General features: G+C 58.4%; 1 protein-coding gene across 1 annotated transcript in view; it reads left to right on the plus strand.

Moving 5' to 3' along the window:
• Positions 1–288: 288 nt before the first annotated feature.
• Positions 289–23,739, plus strand: part of SDC3 (syndecan 3) — a 175,758-nt gene continuing 152,307 nt past the window's right edge. Inside the window, exon 1 of the mRNA XM_008168913.4 lies at positions 289–676. Coding sequence (XP_008167135.1) covers positions 587–676 — 90 coding nt within the window. The 5' untranslated portion in view covers positions 289–586. The remainder of the gene's footprint in view (positions 677–23,739) is intronic.

The following is a 23,739-nucleotide window of genomic DNA, read 5'->3' on the forward strand; positions in this document are numbered from 1 at the left end:
GGAAGAGGGGTGTGTGTGTGTGATGAATTGTGTGTTGCATTCTACACTTTATGCCCATTTTGTTTCCCCAGCCTGGACCCACGAGCTGTTCCCATCCGGCTCCAGGGGACTCAGGTTGCTGCTTCTCCTGACCCCCTAGAAACAACCCGGTGGCGGCGTGTAGACACAACCCCTGCTCCAGCCTCGCCACACGGGGCCTGGCCGGGGAGAGGAGCCCGGGCCGAGGTGAAGCCTACGGTAGGGGGCATTGCAAGCCCTCCATCCGCCCCGGCTCTCCCCTCCCCTCCCCTCCCCTCCTGGCAGGGAGGGATGGAGGCGGATCAGGAGCGCACGCTTCCTGCCAAGGGACGGCTCTGATGCTCGCAGGCAAAGCCGGGGGCCGGCAGGCAGGAAGGAGACGCGCAGCCCGGCTGGACTCGGCGATCGCAGCCCCAGCCCCCGCCGGGAGCGAGTCCGGGCTTCGCCCCGCCGCTGCCGCATCGCTCCCGCCGCCGGCCCGGGCTCGGCAGCTGCCCCCCGCCCGCCCCGGGGCTGCCTGGCTGCGTCGGGAACAAAGGGAAGTCGCCCCCCCGCCGCCCCTCCCAGCATGAAGCTGCCTTGGCTGGCGCCGGGGCCCCGGGCGCTCGGGCGGCTCCTGCCGCTGCTGCTGCTGCTGCTGGCCGGCCAGGCTGCGCTGGTGAGTGACACCTGGTCCCGGGGGGGGGCTTCCTATCCCCTCCCCCAGCCCCAGTGGGGGCTCGAACCCCCCCCCGCGCGAGAGGGGCCCCACCCACCCCGCCGGCACTGCCCTGCCCCCCCGGCCCCCACCCCCTAGGGGATCATCACGGTCCCCCCCCCGTCGCTGCTGCGGTTCCGATTGTTGCATGACCAGAAATGGGTCCTTTCCCCCCCCCCCCGGGTCCCAGGTGCCGCGCCGGGAAGTTGATGGTGAATGTTTGTGCCTTGGTTGGTCTCCCGCGGCGGTGTCTCCCCCCCCCCCCCCGGACCCCCAGGGGCTGCGGCCGGGCCGGGCCGGGCTGCATTGTCAGGAACAAGTGGCTACCCTGGTGCATCCCCCCCCCCCCCGGGGGAGCAGCACCGGCGTGTCTGCCAGGGAGCTGGGGGGGGGGGAGCTGCCTTGGCTCGTCCCGCACGCGGGTTTGGGGGAGGCGGGGGGGGGCTGATGTATTCGGGGGCCATTGGAAGGTCACAGGGAAGCAGGGTTTAAAAATAGCCCTGGGGGGGGAGGGGGGAGAGCCTGGTACTGCCCCCCCCGGGGGGGGCTGAAGAAAGTTGCTGGTTTTGCACCACGCACCGGGTGGCTCCTCGCGGAGCTGCTGCGGGGATGAGGCGCCGGGCTCTGCTCTGTCCCGGGCACTGTCCCCGCCGCGCCGCGCCGCTCGGATTTCCACGCGGGGGGAGTGAGACCGGTCCTAGCCGGAGGAGACTCCGCATGTCACCGCCCCCGGGCGAGCTGCGGCGCAGCCCCCGCGAGAGCCGGTTCCCGTTCGCACCGCAGCCGGCTCCGGCGGGGATGCGGCCCGGGGCTCTCCCGCCGCCATCCCGCGGGAGGTGCCGGCGCTTGGGGCGGGCTCGGAGCAGCAGGTGGGGTCCGGGGGGAAGGGGGCAGCGGGGTGGGTTTTCCTGGCAGGAGTCGCTGCTTAGTGCCCGCTGTATAGCCCGGCCTCCTGGCTTCGCCTTGGGGGGAAAGTCCAGTCCTCGGCCAGCCCTTGCTTTCCAGCCTGTGCCCAGTGTGAGGGAATGGGCCAACTCCCCGAGCGCTAGGGCAGGGCTAGCGCTGCCCTGGCATGGGGCTTTATTTGCCCCAAGGACACTCCTGTTGCAGGTTGAATTCTCCTCCCCCCCTGGATCAAAGTGTTTATTTCCACACCCTTTGCCTCCCGCTGCCTAAAAGCCACAGGCAAGGTGTGGGTGACAAACGCAACCCAACAGCCTGGCACCCAGCAAGCTCCAGGGAGACACACAGGCTGGCTTTGCCCTCTCCCTTTGGATGGAGACAAGCCACAGGGACTGGCTCCTTGCCAGTAAATGACCCTGTCGGTCAAACAACAGCCACCTTTCACTACTCCACGGAGAGTCTCTTGTGCATGAACAGATTCTTTTCATATGTCTGAGGTTGGCAGGCAAAGATTCGTGCTCATTCGTTCCTCCGATCATTGCAAAGGCTGGCAAATAGGGGTACTTGGGGAGACGTTGGGAGTCACAGAACTAGTGCTACTTTGAATGAATGATCTGGACTAGCAGAGACGGCCACTCCTCATCTCCCCCCCGGCGGTTTTTAAATATGGCCCCTTTGTGTGGTATTTTCCTAGTGCCTGTGTGTATTTCGACAGAGTTTCTAGCAATGATTTTGTATCTCAAAAGAGGCAGATGCAAGTTTTCCCCCTAAGGAGGCCAGTGCGCCTCATATTGAGTATGCAATAGGGGGCATAATCTATTTGTATGAACCAACCTGGGCTATAAATACCGCGCAACACTCCACCCTAAGAGCGGTAAAGATAGGCAGATTCTTATGCTGAGTATCAATAATCTATTAAGTTGACCAGCACATTTTGCTATTGATCTGTGGCAGACTTGGTTAAACGAACAGCTTTATTATTTCACTGTTTACACACTGGCTAAAACGTTAGTTTCGCTCCTGGAGCCCTGACTTCTTCTGTGTGTGGGTGATGGGAAGAGACAGCTCAGATGTGGGCTCAGCTCCCAGCGGAACCACGTTTGGGTGCTTGCATTTGACAGCAGGACCAAGCGGTAGGTTATCCTTGGCCATCTCAGAGTGGATTTTGTCAGCACGATCCGAGCCTGGTTATAAAAGATCTCACAACCTTTCCCCTCACGCCCCCCTCCCTGGCTCAGCTCTGCCCCCCAGGATCGCAGGAGCTCCCCCGCACTCCCTCTCTGACTTTTGACGGTTAGTGATGTTTAGATCCAACTTCTTACATGTTGTTTAATCCACAGAAAGCTCATCACTAGCAGGAGACCGCAGACTCCAGGGGTTGTTTGCTCCATGTTTGATGCTGGTAGCTCTTAAACAAAACCTGTTTCACACCCCTCTGGTTACCCATCTTAAAGCGTGTCAGAATTCTGAACTCTTTGCAAGAGCTTGGAGCGTCTCTTGTGAAGAGACAGGGCTTGGCTGTTATGGGGGATTCTTTCTGGAGGCTGCTGGACACAGACAGACCCTGTGGTCCCCTCTGGCTCTCTAGCTCCCAGGCTGACTAGCCTGGCCCAAAGTGCCACTTGAGCACGTGTGTTGCCGCCATGGACCCAAGCACCCAAGTAGTGCGTGCCGTCTCCCTGCTGGATACGCCGACACTCCTCACCAGCTCTCTGCAGCCTCCCGTGATACCTCTGCCATTCCTGCTGGGGCAGATCCCTGCTGCAGGGTGGATCCGTGCCGGAGGAGATCAGGAACCAGCCAGTCGCTATGGAAGCAGCTCACCTGAGTGGGCATGCTGGGAAATTGGTAGATTTTTTTGGACGGTGAGGGAATTATGGGATAGCTCCCAGGGAATCATGGGACAGTGGGAGTCTGACCTCTCCTCTCACTCCGCCCTGCGGTCCCCCAGAGGGCTGGGTGTAGCTGTCCAGATTGTACCCCTACTTGGAGCAATGCTGGGAGCCGTGGGACATGTGCCCCCCAGGCCTGGCTGTTGACTCACAAGTGCAGCCTGGGCACAACCACGTGAATGGGTCCACTGATTCCTGTTAGCTACTGTCTGCACCTTGGTAAGCACAGAAGTGGTCACAGGGGCTCCCTAAATCCTGGCCTGGATTTCACAGTTATGGAAGAGAGTGCTGACTACACACCCGCTCTTCAACTTCCAGTGATATTTCCCTTCCCCCCCCTACCTGTACATTTCAGTGCCCGATTTCTCCTGTTTGGGCTTTGAGTGGAAGGACAAAATGGCCATTTGCTGACATCAACCAATTAAAATCGGAATCTTTCCGGCCTAATTACAGTAAATGCAAGAAAGGATGTTAATGCCAGTTAGTAAATGTGTTAATGGGCTATTAATAAACCCTCCAGGTTGATGGTGCTGGCAGGGAAATGGTTAATTGGGGATTGGGGGGAGTTTCTCTTCTTCCTTAAATTCCAGTTTTGTAAGAGACTATTTACTGTCTGCTGCTTGGAGCCAGTCAGTCCTCTTTGTCTGCCAGGAACGGTCTCTGGGCTCCCCCATCTCCGGCTCCCCGAGGGGACTGTCAGGGTTGCCGCTCTGGGCTGTCTGGTGAGCTTCGAAGCTCTCGTGTCACTGAGGAGGTTGAGGTGGGATGTGCTGTCTTGAATCAGCAGCGTTGCATTGAATCCAAATGTTGTCACCCTGTCGTGACACAGTGTTGGGATGGGCCAGCGTCTCGCTGGCTCTGAGACAGATTTGGGGAGCTGACTGTGGCCCCGGAGCTCCGCTCTACGGGGTAATAGCAGGCCGGGTGCGTCCCCCGTCCCAGCACAGCATGTTCCCGCCGGATCCCCCAGCTAGCATGTGAGCGTCTGTTTGCATCTATTGTTTGCATGCGTTGGGAGCGTGGTAAGGAATGTCCGAGTGCAGCCACTCTGGGTTTGCTCCGTGGGGGGGCCGGTGGCAGTGGGGGGCTGTCCAACAAAGCAGCAGTGTACTGGCTTCCAAACGCCTGCCGCTCGCGGCTCCGGACTTTGGAACGACTCGTGTAGGCAGGGAGCAAAGATCGGGCCTGTCCGGGTGTTTGGGTGGGACGTCCCCCTTGGAGCCATCTCTGGCAGTTACAAACAGGTCCCCCTATAGCCCTCCCCAACCCAGCCCCTCCTTGGCACCGGAGCAGGGCTGGCTGGGAGAGGGCTGCTGTGAGTAGTGGCACCACGGGATGGGTTCTGTGTGGCGCCAGGGTGGGGCACAGCAAAGGGGTCACTAATGCAAAGCTCCAGGCGAGGGAGCTCCCTCTCCAAATGGGAGGGGACCCGCAGAACATGTGTCTATCATCAGGCTTAGCCTGCCAGAGCCTGGCACGCCCACCCCATAGGATCATAGAATCTCAGGGGTGGAAGGGACCTCAGGAGGTATCTAGTCCAACCCCCTGCTCAACGCAGGACCAATGCCCAGCTCCCCTCCCCGGCCTAAACACTGACCCCTGAACTCCTGTGATCTCACCACGCTAGCCCACAGGGGCTGGGGGCTGCAGCAAGAGGGCTGAGGCGAAACCCTGGCAGGGGTGGGAATGGGACCCAGAAGGGACAGGGTGTGAGGTGTCTGTTAATCCGTGTGTGAGGCGGGGCAAAGGAGTGGGCAGGAGCTGGGGGATCATGGACACCTGTGACAGATGGGTGGGTTTATGATGCGTCCCTGGCTTTTTTTAGCCAATCTGGAGCTCTCTTACTTGTGCTGTGGCAGGTGCCGATGGGAATGACCGACGCTCCCTCCCCTGGGGACTGTGTAGTAAGGAGGGATGGTTCTCCCCTTCCCCCGCCGCCTGGCTGTGACTTGAACGCTCACGTTGGGCTTATCAGCATTTACTCCCCGTGTGAAAATATCTGCTGGCGGCTAATCCATCCCTGGCCGTGCTCGCTCTCCCCGGGCGTGCGGCTGGTGCCAAGCGGCGCTCTGAGCAGAGGGGGGCATGTCGGGTGAGATGCTCCTGTTCCCAGGCAGTTCGCCAGGCTCCCGTGGGCTGGGAATGTGGACGTTTCTGGGGTGTCCGATTTCTTGCACCACTGCATTGGGGTGATGAGAGGAGCCCCGGGATGTACCCATAGGCGTCCAAATGCCTCTCCCATGCCATCCAGGGCAGTGTGACGTTCCATAGGACAACCACCTGCACCCCTTGGGGGCTCTGATTTACCATCATTGCCCTGTGCCTCAGTTTCCCCCTTCTGTCCCCCAGGGCCGTGGCCTATTGCTGGATCTTGGTAGAGGGTTGCTGCTGCCCTGCTAGAGATCTAAAGGTGAATGGGCACCGCATTCTTGCCCAGGTGAGAAGATGCCAAATGCAGCATCTGGGCCGACAAGCCAAGACCTGGGCAGCGTGTGTGTCTGTCCATTTGTCTGGAGGGGACAAGGCTAGTGGCAACTGTGCTGGGGGGAGGCACGGGGTAGGGAGAAGACAGCGGACGAGATGAGGGCTGGGTGGTACTGGGGCAGCTGTGACTGTGAGGAATGGGGGGACGGGGATGCTCCCAGTACGTGGGTAGGGGAGTGTGCTGTAAGAAACTCTCCACTTTTCCTGCTGTGCTTTTAAATGACCTAAACCGAATCAATGAGGCTGGAAAGCCCCTTGCTGCTAGAGGGCCATGCCGGGCGGGGAGTCCCTTGGCAGACTCAGACTCATGCCGAAATGGGGGAGAGCCTCTGCCAGGATTCTGTTAACGATTCTCAGTCAAAGCCAGGGTCCATCCAGCCCAGGGTCTGTCTCCAGCATACTCCAGATACAGCAGGGGAAGGTGCAAGAACCCCACAGGAAGCAGATGTTCCTGCAGCGGGCACCTCCCGTATCAAATTAGTGGCCGCTTAGGTCTGAATTGTTGCTACGTTGCAGGCCATGGGTACTTGGAACTTGAAGGCATTAGCTGGGGTGGAACTTGGATCCACTTCAAAAGCAGGTAAGGGCTCTGCTCTTGAGTTATAGGAGAATCACCACTAGCTGTTAGCAGTATGGGGCCTATGGTACACAGTTGAGCAGTTCTGGTTTCAGCCAGTAGAGGGCAGTGGTACATGAACACACACATACAGCGTTTATTATATATGCACAGGAGGGTCTTGAATCTTGGAATACCCCGCTTGGCACTGATGCCCACCGTGCACTTGCTCTTTGACTAGCAAAAGGGAAGCTGATTTGTGTCCTATTCTTGGCTACCTCTCAGGAGGCGGCAGCAGCCATCCTGACAGAGGGGCCCCTGCAGGGCTGCGTGGCTCCAGGGGCTGTGTCTGCTACCTGCATTATATACACAGATGTGGCCAAGAGCATACCGAGTGATTGTTTCTGGGCGCCCAGCTTGAGACAGCTAAAAGGGGCCGGATAGTCAGAGAGACTGAGCACCCGTCCTCGGAAAACAGGCTCATTTCAGAGGCTTCCGGTTGAACACCCAGAATCAGTCACTTATGAAAATCTTAGCGTCTAGGCCGGGCAACAATACAAACGGGTATTGAATCCGAGGGACGTATATTAGATGGAGTGATGAGCACTGCAGCAAGTGGTGTCTGGCTCACCCCAATGGCCGGTGCGACCCAAGGAGAGAGACGCGAGTCTGGTCCTGTGTTTGCTGCCGACCTGGCTCAGTCTCCTTGTCTGTGAAATGGGGCTGATAACGCGGGTTGAGGTTGCCGAGCGCGTTACTGCAGGGCGTGAGCGTTTCTCACTGCTGGGTGCTGCGGGCTGGTCCCTGATGTGGTGCTTTGTTTCCATTAATGGCACTGAACTCTGCAGTGAAAGCCCAGCCCGTAGCACTAATGCCAAAATAATCATACCTGGCTCTTCTACAGTGCTTTTCGCCAGCATTTATCCTCACGGCACCCTGTGGGGGATGAAAACAGTCATCCTCATTGCACAGATGGGAGCTAAGACTTTTCAGTGGGAGTTAGGCGCCTAAATACCTTTGCGGTTCTGAGAGGCTAAGTGACTTGCCCAAGGTTACAGAGGAAGTTTGTGGCACTGCAGGAAATTGAGCCCAGGTCCTTGGCTAGTGCCCTACCAACCAAGAGCCTGGGTGGCTTGTCTGGGGGAGGGGACTGCAGCTGAGATACAGGTCTACAGTCTCCTCTAGGGCACCAGCTCAAACCCACCCGCCCCATGTCATGTTCTGTTGCCCCGGCAAATTGTATCTCCAGCCTGCGGCTGGGAATGCGGCCCCCTGCCCTGAGGGCTGTTGTTGCTTGCGGACAGGACACGTGCCGAATGGGTTGTGGCGCCTGAGCCTTGTCCTGGCACAGAGGGGTGGGCAGGGACAGGGCCCGGTTGCTGGAAAGGATGAAACGTGCTGTGGTGCTGCCCGGGAACCGAGGGCTCCAGCGGGTGGCATGGCTGCCTGGCCCCTCTCCCCACGGCTCCCAGGGTGGAAGGGCAGTCCTGGGACAGGGTGTGGCTAATCCGTGCGGAGAAGAGCTGATCGCTGGGGTTTAGAGGTGTGCCAACGACAGGGTTTAACAGGCGAGGAGGTTAGAATGGCTACGCCTGGTTGGGAGAGCTCGGGTGTTCTTAGCCAGGCGGGACTATCGCCCGGTCAGCGGCCACCGCGTGACTTGGGGCTGTGTGCGCAGCATGGATCTGGCTATGACAAATCAGGCAGGACATGGGCAGGCTCCTGCTGAGAGGCTGCGCTCACCGCAGGGGCTGGGAGACAGGTTGCCTCCTGGTCAGCGCTGCGTCCGGCTCCGGTAGGGGTTGTTGCTGTCCAGCTGCAAGTGTCTGTTGGCATTTACTCTCGTCGGCCAGCCAGGGATCTCCACGCTCGTCTTGCTGCAGAGACGCTTCTCTAAGTGGCTTTCCCGGTGTTTCCTCCCCAAAATGGTCATTAAAGATCAAATGAAATAATAGCCGGGCTGCAGAGAACCGGAACCCCCCAGCAGATCCTTGTACGGCGCTCGGCCACTGGCTGGCAGGGTTATCGGGCCCTGTGGTCCGGCAGTGATGGAGAATGAATGCAGTAAGATTCTCCCAGGCCTGCCCCTCTTTAGCTTTTAAAAACCATTGATTTGTGTTTCATAGAGAGGTTTGCGGGTTAGCAGATGGGTAGAGGGAGGCATGCAGTGCCGAGGTGCGCTCTGCACGAGTCAGGATGCGGGCACGCCGGGCCGCGCTGAGGGTCGGGATGCGGGCGCACCGGGCAGCGCCGAGGTGCGCTCTGCGCGGGTTGGGATGCGGGCACGCCGGGCAGCGCCGAGGTGCGCTCTGCGCGGGTTGGGATGCGGGCGCGCCGGGCAGCGCCGAGGTGCGCTCTGCGCGGGTTGGGATGCGGGCGCGCCGGGCAGCGCCGAGGTGCGCTCTGCGCGGGTTGGGATGCGGGCGCGCCGGGCAGCGCCGAGGTGCGCTCTGCGCGGGTCGGGATGCGGGCGTGCCGGGCAGCGCCGAGGTGCGCTCTGCGCGGGTCAGGATGCGGGCGCACCGGGCAGCGCCGAGGTGCGCTCTGCGCGGGTTGGGATGCGGGCGCGCCGGGCAGCGCCGAGGTGCGCTCTGCGCGGGTTGGGATGCGGGCGAGCCGGGCAGTGCTTGCTCTGGGTGGGGAATCCTTGCCTGGATTGTTCCTTTCTCTCTAGTCTGTGACTCTTCATTCTCGTAAGCACTAAACTCATCCAGCTTAAACAGAGAATTTCGGAAGCTCGATATATGGAGGGGAGTGGCTGGGTTACAAAGTGCTTATTTATGTATTTTTAATGCCCTATGAACCATGGTAGCTAGACACCAGTGTCCCTGCCCCCACTTAGCAGAGGCAGCATGGGAGAAGCAGGGGAAATGTCCTTGCAATAAGAATGTTTGCAGCGGGGTTGGATTCCTGTAGCATTTATAAAGATTCAGGAATCTCCTAGGGGCTGGGTTGTTTTTTCTGATCTCTGTGGCACGATGGCCAAGTTCTCTCTCTGGCCCCAATTCAGGGAAGGTGCTTAAATCTCATTGACTTTGTGCCGTGGGCAAATGACTTCCCTTCTCGGTTTTCCCTCCCCCGCTTTGTGTGCTGTATCTGTTGGGATTGTAAGCTCTTTGGGGGCAGGGACTCTTTCTCTCTATGGGTCTGTACAGCGCCTGGCACAACAGGGCCCTGATCCCACTTGGGGCCTCTGTGTACTCCTGTGATGGAAATAATAATAAAGAAGACGTTAGACAGCCCTTATGAAATGAAAATCAGAATCTCTCTCCCCCTCCTGGGCGGGTTCAGTTGCCACCCTGAGTGCACTGGCCATTCCGGTAGAACAATGCCGTTCTCTCGAAATCATCCCCAGTGCTAAATCAATCATCCCAAGAAATGGATGTTCAGCAAAGGGCTGGATTGAGTTATTGGACTGCAGCCAGCTCCATTCCCCCTAGACAGGGCTCTTCCTTTAGGGGCAGGGAGGGGAAGTGAATGCTCCCGAATCCACACGGGAGGTCTGTCCGCCTCTTCCCAGCCTTTGCCCCTAGCTCCGGAGTCCCAGTCTGCTGTAGCCTCCTTACTTCCGAGACTGGCTGTAACGATTACGTTCGTTGTCAGATGGGCCTTCGGTAAATTGAACTGGAAAGGTCACTGCTCGGCAGCGCGGCTCCCCCGGCTGGTGCTGCCACCCGTTTGCTCCCTCGGGCCATATCCAGTGAAAATGGTTATCTCCTTAATAGGTTTCAACTCCAGCATGTTGACTGTGCAGAAGCGAGTTTAATTAAGCCCTGCTCTGGGGCCATTACTGGTGGCCGCGAGGGCTGGTGGGGGGAGTGTGTGAAACCAGTAGCCTCTTGTTTGAAAGCAGAGTCGGCTAGGATGCGTCGCCCAGCGGCTCAGCATCCCTGCCTCCATGGCTCCCTTCTCGCCGCACCCTCTGTCTTGTGCACGTTTCCAGGGAGAAGCATCCGTCTAACACAAAGCAAATTCTTCCTCGCTGGGCTCCCTACCTTCACCAGAGCTGAATGTGTTTCCCGGCTGTTTCCCATTCCGGCTAAGGGAGCTGTTGGTTTTTTCCCGTTTGGTTCTCCCAGCGGATTCGTTGTCCCTCCATGGTCCCTCGCGCTCCTTCGGAGAGGATGGTTTAATGTTGCCTGCTGGGTGTGTGTCTGTAGATGGAATCTGGTGTCCTTTCAAGCCTTCCTGGAGGATGCCCCGGTGAATAATCAAAAGTTTTGGCCCCTTGGCGAGGAACCATATAGAATATCTTAACTGGCAACATTTTCCCTTTAAACATGCAAAGCCAGTTTTTGACTCCAGGGACTCGAGAAGGTGTCTTGTCACAGAGGGTGTGAATTTGTGGGGGTTGCTGAGTGGATGGGTGAGCAGCATTTGGGGGTGACTCTGGAGAAGGACAAGAAAGGCTCAGCCTTAAACCTGGAGATGTCTCTGCCCATGTTTGAGTTTTAGTGCTGGGGAAAGGTGGAGACCGAAGTCCCTTCTTTATCCAGCAACCACCGTCAGGCTGGCTTCTCTTCCGGTGCGTGGAGGGGTCAGCTCTGGAAGGATGGGGGATGTTCAGCCACCGTGGCTTGTTCGCTACGCGGCCTCTCAGAGTGTCAATAAGGGGGCCAGTTAATGCCGACTGTGACGATGGGTCTTGTGATGGAGGAGACCCCTGCATTAGGCATGAGGCTGAGAACAACCTGCCTCCTTTCATGTAGGCGATGATTTGAACTAGTGTCCTAGAGGCAAAAGTCTCCGCACCCCTCCCATCCCCCCATCCCCATAGCCATCCACGGGCTGGTCTACGCCAGGTAAAAAACGGAGCTGCATCAAAGTGGGACATTTCTGTACTGACATAAGTACAGCAGGTCTACACCAGCACTTTTCACCAGGATAGACGGGAAAGTGTCTCTGCTCCGGGTTGGAATTTAGGAAGACGGAGAGACCCCAGAATAGCCAAGAGCCCAGTGGTTAAGGTACTAGCTTGGTGTGAGAGACCCAAGTTTAAGTTCCTTTTTTCCGAATCAGGTAGAGCAGGAACTAGAAGTTGGATCTCCCACATCCTAGGCAAGTGCCCAAATCGGTGTGCTATTTGGGGTGGGGAATTGTGTGTGTGTGTGTGTGTGTGTGTGTGTGTGTGTGTCTCTCTGCTTTATTTGTCACAAAAAATGTAGACAGTTCTCTGGTTTGTTCCCAGACGGACTGGGAAAAATGATTGAAATCACACAAATGTTCACAGGTCAGGAAAAGTGTTTCCCCCCCAGCTCTAGAAACGTGTCTCTCCATACAGTGTGAATTACACCCCCCGCAGTTATTTCAGTGGAAGTTTGCCTGTAGACCCGTCTGAAGCCCCCTGCTTTCAGCTGTAGACCTGCAGCATCGTCACCCCCTGTCGGATGCCGGGAGACAAAATGGGGTGTAACCAGCCCCCCGCTGCTCCTGCATTGAAAGCTGTAATGCAGCATGAGACCCTTTGTAGGGATAGCACCAACACTGCAGTCCTTCCTGAAAAACGATGCTTTGGATTTCGTTAATTTCCCTCCTCCACCACCTCTTTGCCTGGGTCCTGCATGGTGGGTAGATGAGATATCCTTTAACTACCTGAGTCCCTGCTCTGGCTCCGCTGATGATAAACCTCCGAGGGAATTTTAAATGATTATGTGAGATCTCAAACCAAGGTCCTGACCACTTTCAGGCATTAAATCTTCCCTGGCAGTCTTCCCAGCCGTGGGCCACATTCCAATATGAGTAATTACATTCTCTTTGCTGAAATTTCCCCTGCACTTTAAAATGGAAACATTTTATTCTTCACTTCCCTCTCCTGAAAATACCCATTACGTAATGTTGCTGTGTGCTGGTAAACGGCCGCCGTGTTCCATCCCAGAGAGGGCTGCATTTTTGTGATGCGCGAAGGGATTTATACACTTACAGCAGTGGTCTACAACCTTTTTACGCACAAGATCGCTTTTTGAATTTAAGTGCAACCCAGCATCTACCTCGTCCCATCCCCCAGGCCCCACCCCTCCTCTCTCTCCGTCGCTCGCTCTCCCCCACCCTCACTCACTTTCACTTGCCTGGGGCAGGGGGTTAGGGTGCAGGAGGGGGTGCAGGGTGCAAGCTCTGGGAGGGAGTTTGGGTGCAATAAGGGGCTCTGGGCTGGGGCAGAGTATTGGGATGCAGGAGGGGGTATGGGGTGCTGGCTCTGGGAGAGGGGTCAGGGCTGGGGCAGGGAGTTCGGGGTTCAGGAGGGAGTATGGAGTGCTGGCTCTGGGAGGGGCAGGGTTTGGGGTTCAGGCTCCCAGTCGGCAGTGCAGCGGGCTAAGGCAGGCTCCCTGCCTGCCCTGGCCCCATGCGGCTCCCAGAAGGGGCCAACGTGCCCCTGTGGTTCCTGGTGGGGGGGCACGTGGCTCCACATGCTGCCCCTCTCTGCAGGCACCGCATCCTGCAGCTCCCATTGGCTACAGTTTCCCGTTCCCGGCCAATGGGACTGTGGGGGCGGTGCTTGCAGGCAGGAGCAGCACAGGGAGACCCCTCCCCTGACCTCCTCCGGGGCTGCAGGAGTGTGTGTGTGTGTGTGTGTTGGCCGCTTCCGGGAGCGGCGTGGGGCCGGGGCAGGCAGGGAACCTGCCTTAGCCCCGCTGCGCCACCGGACTTTTAGCGGCCAGAGATCGCGATCGACTGGGAGAGTCTCCAGGATCGACCAGTCGATCGCGATCGACCAATTGGTGACCAGGGACCTACAGGATAAATTTCTGCTCTCACAAAGACCCGTGCCGTCTTCCTGACCGCAGAGGAGTTGCACTGGCATATTGGGGAACAGAAGTTTGGCCCCGGCCTGCAGAGTGCTGAACCAAAGGCACTGCAGTATGTCAAGTGCCATCACTATTCTTTATGACGTCTGTAAATGCCGCTAGTAATGAATAGTGGGAGACCCCGTTCGTGCCCTGGGCTTGGGAAGGAGCATTGCACAGGGCTGGGAGTCGGTAGTTCTGTGCGCCATGTGGTGCTCTGGCAGAGAGTGGAGCCTAATGGGTTGAGCGGGGGGGAATTAGGTGTTCAGGTTCCTGGGTTCTGTTCCTTACTCCCCCACTCACTTGCCATGTGGCCTTGTGTCCTCAGTTTCCCCATGTGTAACACGGGGATAACTCTTCCCTTGTAAAGGGCTGTGAGCTCCTGTGGTGGAAGGGGCTGTGTGAGGGACTGAGTGTCTGTCTAGTGATGACATTTCGTCTGGGGTACAATGAACGGCGCTTCTAGTCTTTCCTCTTTGTTTTCCCTGCCCAGAGCAGGGCTCAGAGTCGACACGATTCCCCTTCCAGATGCAGCCTCGGAGAGTCCCTTTGCCTTCCCCGAGTTCTCTCAGGACCGTATGCTCCGACTCTCCCTCTGGTGCAAATATCTACAGCCAAAACCAAATCAGTTGTGAACCTGGAAACTCGTCTGAGAAATCTGCCCCGAGGTTGTCTGCTGCTTCTAGCCAGTGGCCAGACACAGGCTGTCCCGGCTGTTCCTGAGGGAGCTGCAGTGCAATGGGGAGTTTCGCATTTTTGTATTGGCCGGGGAGGTATTTGTCTAATGTTTCATGCCTTCCCGTTCTCGCCAAGCCCCGTCGGCGTCGCGTTGGACAGAGCTTTTTGATGGTGGGAACCCCATCGTCTCGGAGCCCGTGCAAAGGACTCGGCCCTTGGGTTGGGAGCAGGGGGCCGATTTCTGGTCTTGCAGCAGGTCAGTGCTGGAATGGAGCCCAGGAGTCCTCCCTCCCTGCTCTAACCTCTAGACTGGGGGGAGGGGGGGGGACAAACGTTTTGGCCCGAGGGCCACATCGCGGTTGCAAAACTCTATGGAGGGCTGGGTAGGGAAGGTTGTGCTCTCCCCAAAAGCCTGGCCCCCTCCCCCTATCCGCCCCCTCCCACTTCCCTCCCCCTGACTGCCCCCCTCAGAACCCCGACCCATCCAACCCCCCTGCTCCCAGTCCCCTGACTGCTCTGACCCCTATCCACACCTCTGCCCCTTGACAGCCCCCCCCAGGACTCCCACACTTATCCAACCCTCCCGTTCCCTTACCCCTGACTGCTCCAACCCCTATCCAATCCCTCCCCTTGACAGGTCCCCTGGGACCCCATGCCTATTCAACCCCCCCTGTTCCCTGTCCCCTGACCCCTATCCACACCCCTGCCCCCTGACAGGCCCTCCTGGGGACTCCCACACTTATCCAACCCCCCCATCCCCCGTCCCCTGACTGCCCCCCAGAACCTCCGCCCCATCCAACTGCCCCCTGTCCCCTGATTGCCCCCCGGGACCCCCTGCCCCTTATCCAACCCCCCCGGCCCCCTTACCAGGCCGCTCAGAGCAGCATGTCTGGCATCCGCGCCGCCCGGCCAGAGCCAGACACGCTGCCATGCTGCTCGGCAGGAGCTCGCAGCCCCAGTGCCCAGAGCGTGGCCCGTGCGGCTGCGGGGGAAGGGGGGTCAGCGGGGGAGGGGCTGGGGGCTAGGCTCCCCGGCTGGGAGCTCCAGGGCTGGGCAGGACGGTCCCGCGGGCCGGATGTGGCTCGCGAGCCGTCGTTTGCCCACCTCTGCTCTAAACCCCGCTCCCAGAGCCAGGAACAGAACCTAGGAGCCCCGCTTCCCAGGCCGCCTCCTTTGTTCTTCGGGGCTTCCAAAACTGGAACCAGGAGCGGTGATTTGCCGACTCCAGTACAGAGCCGGAGGGGGCTGGGGATTCTGAGCCTTTCCCCCGCTCCCTGCCCACTCCTGATGTCCGACTTGTGCGGTGAGCGGGGACGGCGGTAAGGAGCAGCGTACCGGCCTAGAGCTTGCTGGGCCTTGCAAGAGACGGCAGTGCCAGGTGAGCCGTTCAGCATCACTGGGGAAACACTCTGGCTTCCATGAGCAGGGAGGTGATTTTGTGTGTGTGCGGGCTCGCCTGTGCCTTGGGTGCGTTGCATGGTGCTGGGTTTTGTGCATGGGAAATACAGCCCGTATTAAAGCCGACCTAGCGCTGCTGAGAGTTGCCATTCCAAGAACCGAAGCTCGCTGGTTAGCTGCAAAGCAGGTGCGGTAGGGGCAGCCTCAGGGCACGGTTCTGTCACCTCATCATGGTGCCCTGACTCGGTCCCAGGATGGGGCAGGGCGGGAGGAGAGATTTCAACCTCCTGGACCCGCTCGGTCTTTGCCCTCTCTGCTGTTCTACGAGCCGTGTGCCAACTGGTGTGAGGTTGGTAGAGACGCTGAGGTGTGGGGCAGAGAGTGAAGGTGGCTGACGGCAGCAAGGGAATGTGGGGGATGAGTGGGAAAGGAGTTAGCCTGGGATTCAGGGCTCCCGACCCCGTCTGCCAGCAGCTCTCGTTCAGCCATTGCGCCACTTGGGCTCTGCTGTTCCCTGAACCAGAACCTGGCAGAGTTTCGTGCTTGCCTATCTTGTGGGATTTTTGAATTCTGAAGCCGGCAGGTTAGCCAGGCCCCGCTGTACCTGTAACCGCATCTTTGCTTGGATTTAAAGTGACTGTGGATTTCGGCCACCAAGCGGAATCCTCTCGGTCAAGATTTTGCCTTCTCTTTAAAAGAGGCTAACGAGGTGTAACTGGAGCGCATGTACCCCTGGGAATGTGCGTGAGCCCTGACATGCAGGAACCCCCGTTGGGAGCCAGGGCACTTCCATGGCTTCTTCAAGCCTTAATCTTTTTGCTCAGGTTGCCAAGAAAGCAGCCGGGTCCTGCCAACAGATGGCCCCAAGGTACTGGATAGAGGCCACCAACCAACCATTCTGGAGCCACTACAAAGTTGGTCTGGGTTCAGCCCAGCCATTCCTGGTGCCCTGAGCCCTCCAGTCTCCCAGCAAAGGATGGGGGGATGCAATGGGGGAGGTCTAGGTTGGATATTAGGAAACACTATTTCCCTAGGAGGGTGGTGAGGCACTGGAATGGGTTCCCTAGGGAGGTGGTGGAGTCTCCATCCTTGGAAGTTTTTAAGGCCCGGCTTGACAGAGCCCTGGCTGGGATGATTTAGTGGGGGTTGGTCCTGCTTTGAGCAGGGGGTTGGACTAGATACCTCCTGAGGTCTCTTCCAACCCTGATATTCTATGATTCTATGATGGGCTGAGACGTTTGTCAGGCGGCGGTGGGGAGGCTGGGGTAGGTTTGTTGCATACAAGTGACACCTCCAGGAGCGGTCGCTGGTCTGCACTGCCCTTGCCGGTCACATGGGGCTGGCTCCTCTTTCTAGCTGCTAAGCTGCAAAAGAAGCTAAAAGTCCATTAAATACTTGGCTACTGCTGCATTTCTGTGTGAGCAATTGCTGTGGGGACCATGGTGTGGAGGCAGCGAGTGATGGGGCAGCTGAGAGTGGGTGAGGAGGAGCCCAGGGTGTGTCCCCATGAGGATCCTGCTACAAAATCTATGCCCTGGCCTACAGGGTCTTGGATCCTCCGGGGGGTAAGTAGAAGGGGCTGGGAGCTTGTCACTGAGTCTCAGAGACTCTAGCTCAGAGGTCCCCAAACTGTGGGGCACACCCCCTTAGGGGGGCATGGAGGGACGTTCGGAGGGGCGCAGCTGGGGCTGAGGCCAGCCCTTACAGGGATTGAGGAAGGAGCGTCACCCAGCTCTGTTCCTGGCCCCGGACCTGTGCCCGGGGGCTCCGCAGCCCCACGCCTGCCCTCAGCTGTGGTCTCAGCCGCCTTACCCCTGTTTGTGTCCCTTCTCCTCCCCCCCAGAGCCACGGCCCCACTCCCAGCTCCAGAGGAGGGAGGGAAGGGCGGGGCCATGGACATGGGTAAGGGGGTGTGTGTGGTGAAAAGTTTGGGGACCACTGCTCTAGCGATAGGGTGTGGTCGGGGAAGGGATCCGCGCCAGAGCCTGACAGAGAGCACAGGGAGACGCTGTCTCGGGGGGAGCGCTCTTGAAGTCGGCCATGATGAGCCGGTTGGGGAATGGTTTTTCCATCCCGTGAAAAGTTGGGAAACATCAAAAAAGTTTCCTGTGGAGACAAAAAGTCGAAAATCTAAAAAATGTTCACACATTGCGAATCTGGGAAAAAAATCATTTTTGGGGCAGATCATCTGAAATCTTTGGTTTTGGTTTTGACCATTCTCCCTCCCCCTCCCTCCCAATTAGCTTCTATTTTGAAATTAAAAGTCATTTTGACCCAGAAAACTGGGATTTCTTCATTTCAACAATTTAAAAGCTTTTCCCCCCAAATCCAAAGCCTCTCTGAAAGCCCCCCCCCCCCGCCCTTTGCCGGCCTTCCCTGTCCCCGTTCCAGTCTCAACAAATCGCCAGTTTCTGACTAAAACATTTCATCAGAAAATTCCCAACCAGCGCTGACCGGTCTCCGTGGGCTGGGCTGTCCCTCTGGGAAATGATGCCCCCACTTCCAGTGCTGCGAATGCCCTGAGCTCCTCGCCCCTGGGCTGGCAAGATGCGGCTGCACTTGCCTCTGGCTCGTGGGGTGGGAGATCCCGTCCCATGAGCAGGGGCTGACCCGCATTGTGCATCTCCAGCTCCCTGCTGCGGTAACTGGAACACCCGCTTGGCTGAGTGCTGGTCCCGCGGGAAAGGGGTGAGGTTTACCTTTCCAGCCGAGCTGGCTTCCATCTCCCCTCGTGCAGCCGCGCAGAGGGCCCCATTCCTGCCTGCGTGGGAAAGGGGGGTGCCAGGCCAAGGAAGGGGTGCAGAGCCCAGCTCACCCAGGGGATGGATCCTGCCATCCGAGTCTCTCGAGCCCTTTACAAACCCTAACAAAGCCTTGCAGGGTGTGTCGGTGAGGCAGTCAGCCAGTCCTGGGCCCCGCTGTGCGCTGTCCCCGAGGGCCTTGCGCCTCCCCGTCTGCCCTCTGCACAGAACCCCCAGAGCAGGGGGAGTGCTAGGGGGATGGGGGGAGGCTCTGGTGCTGGGTCAGGGGCTGGGAAGGTGTGGGGCTGGGACAGTGCTGGGGGAGGGGCTGGGAAGGGGTGGAGCTGGGAAGGGGTGGGGCTGGGACAGTCCAGGGGGTGGGGCTGGGAAGGTGTGGGGCTGGGACAGTCCTGGGGGAGGAGCTGGGACAGTGCTGGAGGTGGGGCTGGGAAGCTGTGGGGTTAGGAGAGTCCTGGGGGTGGGGCTGGGAAAGTGTGGGGCTGGGACAGTCCTGGGGGAGGGCCTGGGAAGGTGTGGGGCTGGGACAGTCCTGGGGGTGGGGATGGGAAGGTGTGGGGCTGGGACAGTGCTGGGGGAGGGGCCGGGAAGCTGTGGGGCTAGGACAGTCCTGCGGGAGGGGCAGGGAAGGTGTGGGGCTGGGACAGTGCTGGGGGAGGGGCTGGGAAGGTGTGGGGCTGGGACAGTCCTGGGGGGTGGAGCTGGGAAGGTGTGGGGTTGGGACAGTGCTGGGGGTGGGGATGGGAAAGTGTGGAGCTGGGACAGTGCTGGGGGAGGGGCCGGGAAGCTGTGGGGCTAGGACAGTCCTGGGGGAGGGGCAGGGAAGGTGTGGGGCTGGGACAGTGCTGGGGGAGGGGCTGGGAAGGTGTGGGGCTGGGACAGTCCTGGGGGGTGGAGCTGGGAAGGTGTGGGGCTGGGACAGTGCTGGGGGTGGGGATGGGAAAGTGTGGGGCTGGGACAGTGCTGGGGGTGGGGATGGGAAAGTGTGGGGCTGGGACAGTGCTGGGGGAGGGGCTGGGAAGCTGTGGGGCTAGGACAGTCCTGGGGGAGGGGCAGGGAAGGTGTGGGGCTGGGACAGTGCTGGGGGAGGGGCTGGGAAGGTGTGGGGCTGGGACAGTCCTGGGGGGTGGAGCTGGGAAGGTGTGGGGCTGGGACAGTGCTGGGGGAGGGGCTGGGAAGCTGTGGGGCTGGGAGAGTCCTGGGGGTGGGGATGGGAAGCTGCGGGGCTAGGACAGTCCTGCTCCTGAGTTATTTCCCAGCTGCCACAGGACTTCAGGGGCAAACCACCCCCTACAGCATCTGCTGCGGTGGCCCAGCTCAGATTAGAACCCAGGAGTCCCGAGTCCCAGCCTTCTGCTCTCACCATGAGGCCCCTTCCACACTCTTACCATCAGGCAGGCAAGGTAAAGCCTCCTCCACCCCCTTGTTAGAATAACCCAGGCTAGGCCAGTCTGCCCAGGGGAGCTGCCTCCTTCCTTGCTTCCAGGGGAGACAAAGAGTTTCTGTTTAAGGCACAGATTCCCCAGTGCCTCTGCCCTGTTCTATCATGGGCTGAGGAGGGGGATGTCCCTGAGGCCCCCCGGCAAAGCTACTGGTGGCGGGGCCCTGGGGTGACCCACATGAGCCTTTCCAAACTCAAGAAGCTGGGAGCTGCAGGGCTCAGCCTGGCTTGAGATCTGGGCTAGATGCTTTTTAAGGAGCCCTGAATTATACATGTCGTTCTGTGCATGGCTGCGAGGAAGCAGAAGGAGCAGGCTGGGGATGGCCCATGGGAAGATGTATTATTTAAGAGGCGGTAATATTTTTATATAGATCTCGGTAGACTTAGAGCCGAGACCCACCCCCTTCTCCTTCACACTTGGACAATTCCAGCATTTTAGCAAACCTCACCCCAAAGACAAAACTGAGAATCAGAATGAGAAATTCTGGCCTCCCAAAGATCTCTGGCTTTTCCCAGAAAGTTATAAGCACCTGGGAAGAGGATCTTGGAATGAAAGAGTCACCCCAGCCCCATCCAAGGGTGCCCCTGTAATAGCCTAAGGACTGTGTGTGAGATTTAATAGACATTGGGCCTAGTTCTCCTCTTGGACTGGTTTTATACTGGTATAGATGCATTGCCTGCTATGGAGTCACTCCTGCTTGACAGGTCTCAGATCAGGATTGGGTTTGAAAGATGCCATCCAGATTGTAATCCAGATTGACTCTCATGGACCATACTACCTGTGTGGGCCAGTGGGTTGGAAACTGGATGAGTTGGGTTCTATTCCTGACTGTGACCTTGGGCCAATCACTTCCCCTCTCTGCCTCCGCCCTCCCCCATCCTTCATTTCGTCTGTAAGCTTGGGGGGGCAGGGACTCTTAGTGGGTTTCTACAATGCTTAGCACCATCTTGGCTGGGGCCCTCTGGGCCCTACTGAAATGTAAAGAATTAGTCCCAACCCTGTGGGCAAAGCCACTGAGATGAAGCCCCTGCTCTTACGCTGAGTGCCTTCTCTAGACCTTAGCGTGCCTGCAGATCAGAGAAGGTCTTGGTTTGGTGGATCTTGGTTCAAAGACCCTTGCCACAGTAGCTTCTGAGGTAGACGAGTGCCCTGCACCCCTTTGGGATCCTGGTATGTATTTGAACCAAATCTGCCGACTACGCCTAGCGCTGGTGGTGAGCCAAGTTGGCTGGTTGGGGGGTAGGGGTGGTGGGTGGCTGTGTGTGTGTTGGGGCAGAGGGATATGTTACTAAACTGGGATCTGCCCTGAAATGCCAGGAATCAACCCCCTGGGCCTTGCTGGGCGACAGTTCTCTTGATTCCGCTCTGGGTTCACCCCAGGGTAAGAGGTGATGGGAGGCAGGCTTGAGACCCTCACCAGGTCCCCTTCCCATGGCCCCCAGATGGGATTTCTCCCTCTGCACTGTCTGGCGCCCATTGCAGACTGGCCCAGACAGGGGCTTAAGTATCAACTTGTCACTTTAATTACTAAGAGCAGAGATTAGCTGTAACCTTTCCACAGGTCTCAGGTAGTTGCTTACGTGTATCCGTTAGAGTTTGGCCTTAGGCTGAGGGAGAGGGACAAACCCAGAGAGAGCGAGAGTGCCGGCGTAATTCCCAGAGAGGCACTAGACCAGGGAAAGCCTGGGAGCGGAGGGGCAGTAGCTGCTGGCTGTACTCCCTCAAACTCCCCCCAGCCCATCCTGCCCTGCCTCCTATAAGCTCTCCACAGTATCCGTCTCAGTGCCGGCTTTGCCTGTGGGCCTACTTCAGCGCCTGCAAATAGTGACTCCTGAACACAACTGCCGGCTCCCGGCATCCTCTCCAGGACGGGCAGGTTCTCCCATGACACGACCCGCAAGGCTGCTCAGCAGCTTGTCTCTCGGCACGGAGTGCGCTGGTCACTGGGTCTTCTCATCCCAGAGCCTGACCTCCCAGCTCAGCCCTCAGCTGGCTTGGCCTTGGCCATGCGTTGCTGACGATGGGTCTCTCCAAGCGGCTGGTGCTTGCTACAGGTTCTTTGGTGCCTCCAGGTGATGATAGGAATTTGGTGGCCCTCTGTGCATTGCCTCTTGACGCCCCAGGAGCCAGCTGGGAGCTGGAGCAGGACTGTCTGGCCAAAGCCGTGCACACGAAATCCACGGAGACGGGACTGTTACTGGGGCAGTGCTGGAGCGAGCGGCAGGCTTGCTGATGCGGCTGGAAAGCGCATTCATTGAGAGAGCTGAAAGGTAGACTCGGACCCCTCCTTTCTGGCGCTCCTGGCCAGTCTTGCTCAAGCTGGCCTGGCTGTATTGTGCACTGCAGCTGCCTTTGCCCATCCTGGGGGGTCACCTTGACCTGCTTCGCACTTAACTTTTTGGGTACGTTGGAGCAATAACAGGTTCTAAACCCAGAGTCCACCGCACGCCTGCGAAACCAGGGCGGAGGGACAGGCTAGCAGAGACAGACTGGGGCTTGGCTCGGCAGTGAGGGGGAGAAAGGCAGCGGAAAATGGGTTTCCAGTCAGGTCTCCCTTTCAGTCGTTTCAAATTCATCTTGGACGCAGTCCAGATAGGGCTATTTGAAACGCTGCTGTAGGTGCGAGCGTGTGTGTGTGCGCACGTGTGTGTGTGTGTGTGTGTACAGGCTCCAGGAAGACAGAAACCCAGAGCACAGGCCTCCCTTCACGTTGTGAGCTTTGTAGGAATGAGCCGTCCGTTGCTGAGGTGGAGAGCTGCGGGAAGGTTTGTAGAGTTTCTCTTGGACCGGGGAGAGGGCCGTCCCTCGGCATCTGCATGGCTCCTTGCTGGGCAATAAGAGCGATCCATCTACTAAGAAGGAACTGGTGCTGCCGGCTGCCCTTTTGTGTAGCAAGTGGAGGGACGTCAGGACAGGGCCGTCCCTTGGGACAGTTCCCCAGGAGGGGTCACCCAACGCCAGCCAGCCAGGCGCGTTTTGGAGCATGGTTCCTTCGGTGCCCCCTGGCCAGTGTAGTACTAAGGGGATGGGCCTACTGGGGCTTTGGCAGAGGGGTTTCTCTGCTTCCCCTGCAGCTCTGGACTGCTCCAGGAAACACCCCAGGGGCTCTGGGAATTGCAATCAGGTTTCTCGTCTAGCAGGACGCCTGGGTTATTACGATGTCATTTGCTTGCTCAGGGAAGTGGAACTTGTTCAGCAGCCGGGGTTTGCTTTGTATGCCGACCTCAGCGATTTGCCTCTTCCAAATGCCACATCAGTGCAGCTAGGATCCTCGGGCGCTGACCTTTCCGTGGGCGGTTACATTTCCTCCCGACACACGCAGAGAGGAGGGCGATGGGGCTCTCTTCCCCACACCTGCCGTGCACGTCGGCAAGCACTGTAGGAGCCTCGGGCCCTGCAATCCACGGCACTCGTCCAGTGGCCTGCACACAACATCAAGCGTATGCCCGAGATCTAAACCACACGGTACCAAATGAGTCTGGTCGGCCTCAGCCCAAGTCCTAGTGGGATGAGATTCCACGCCACAAACACTGTCCTCACTGGCCCTCGCTGTTGGGTCAGAGCGACCAGCGACTGAACGGGCTATCGGGTCTGAACTCCCTTCTCGTCCCTTGGAGAGGGTCCCTGCAGGGTGGAGCTGAGCTGAGGTATATGGAGGAGTCACCACTGGGAAGGCTGCACGGCTGCCGTCTATCCTGTGCCTATTATGCACGTAGGGGCGGGCAGTCTCCAGCGGGGTCAATCCAGCATGGCTCTGCCCTGGTGCTAAACTATTTGATCAGAAAACAGGGAGTAAAGGAAGACTGTGGTGGAAATAAACACAATAGATTCATTGAGTCATTCACCAAGAGCACCGGGGCCCTCTTAAATCCATCCGTGTCCACCCTCTCCCCTGCCCACGGCTCCTGGAGCATCTGCTCACAATGTGGATTAAGTGTAATTTAGTTTATCTGGCCGCTGATTCTTTCAAATCTACTCCATTTAGTTTAGGGCGTTAGACTTTTAATCTGGCTTTAAAATTTTAGCCAACGTCAATGTAAAAAGGTGGTTTTTTGGGGGGCGGGGAATGGGTTGGAGTGGCAGCTGGCTCCTAATGTGATACTGAAAAACTTGTCTCTGTCTCCCTGGTG

Source organism: Chrysemys picta, chromosome 23 (assembly GCF_011386835.1).
Source record: "Chrysemys picta bellii isolate R12L10 chromosome 23, ASM1138683v2, whole genome shotgun sequence".
Lineage (NCBI taxonomy): Eukaryota > Metazoa > Chordata > Testudines > Emydidae > Chrysemys > Chrysemys picta.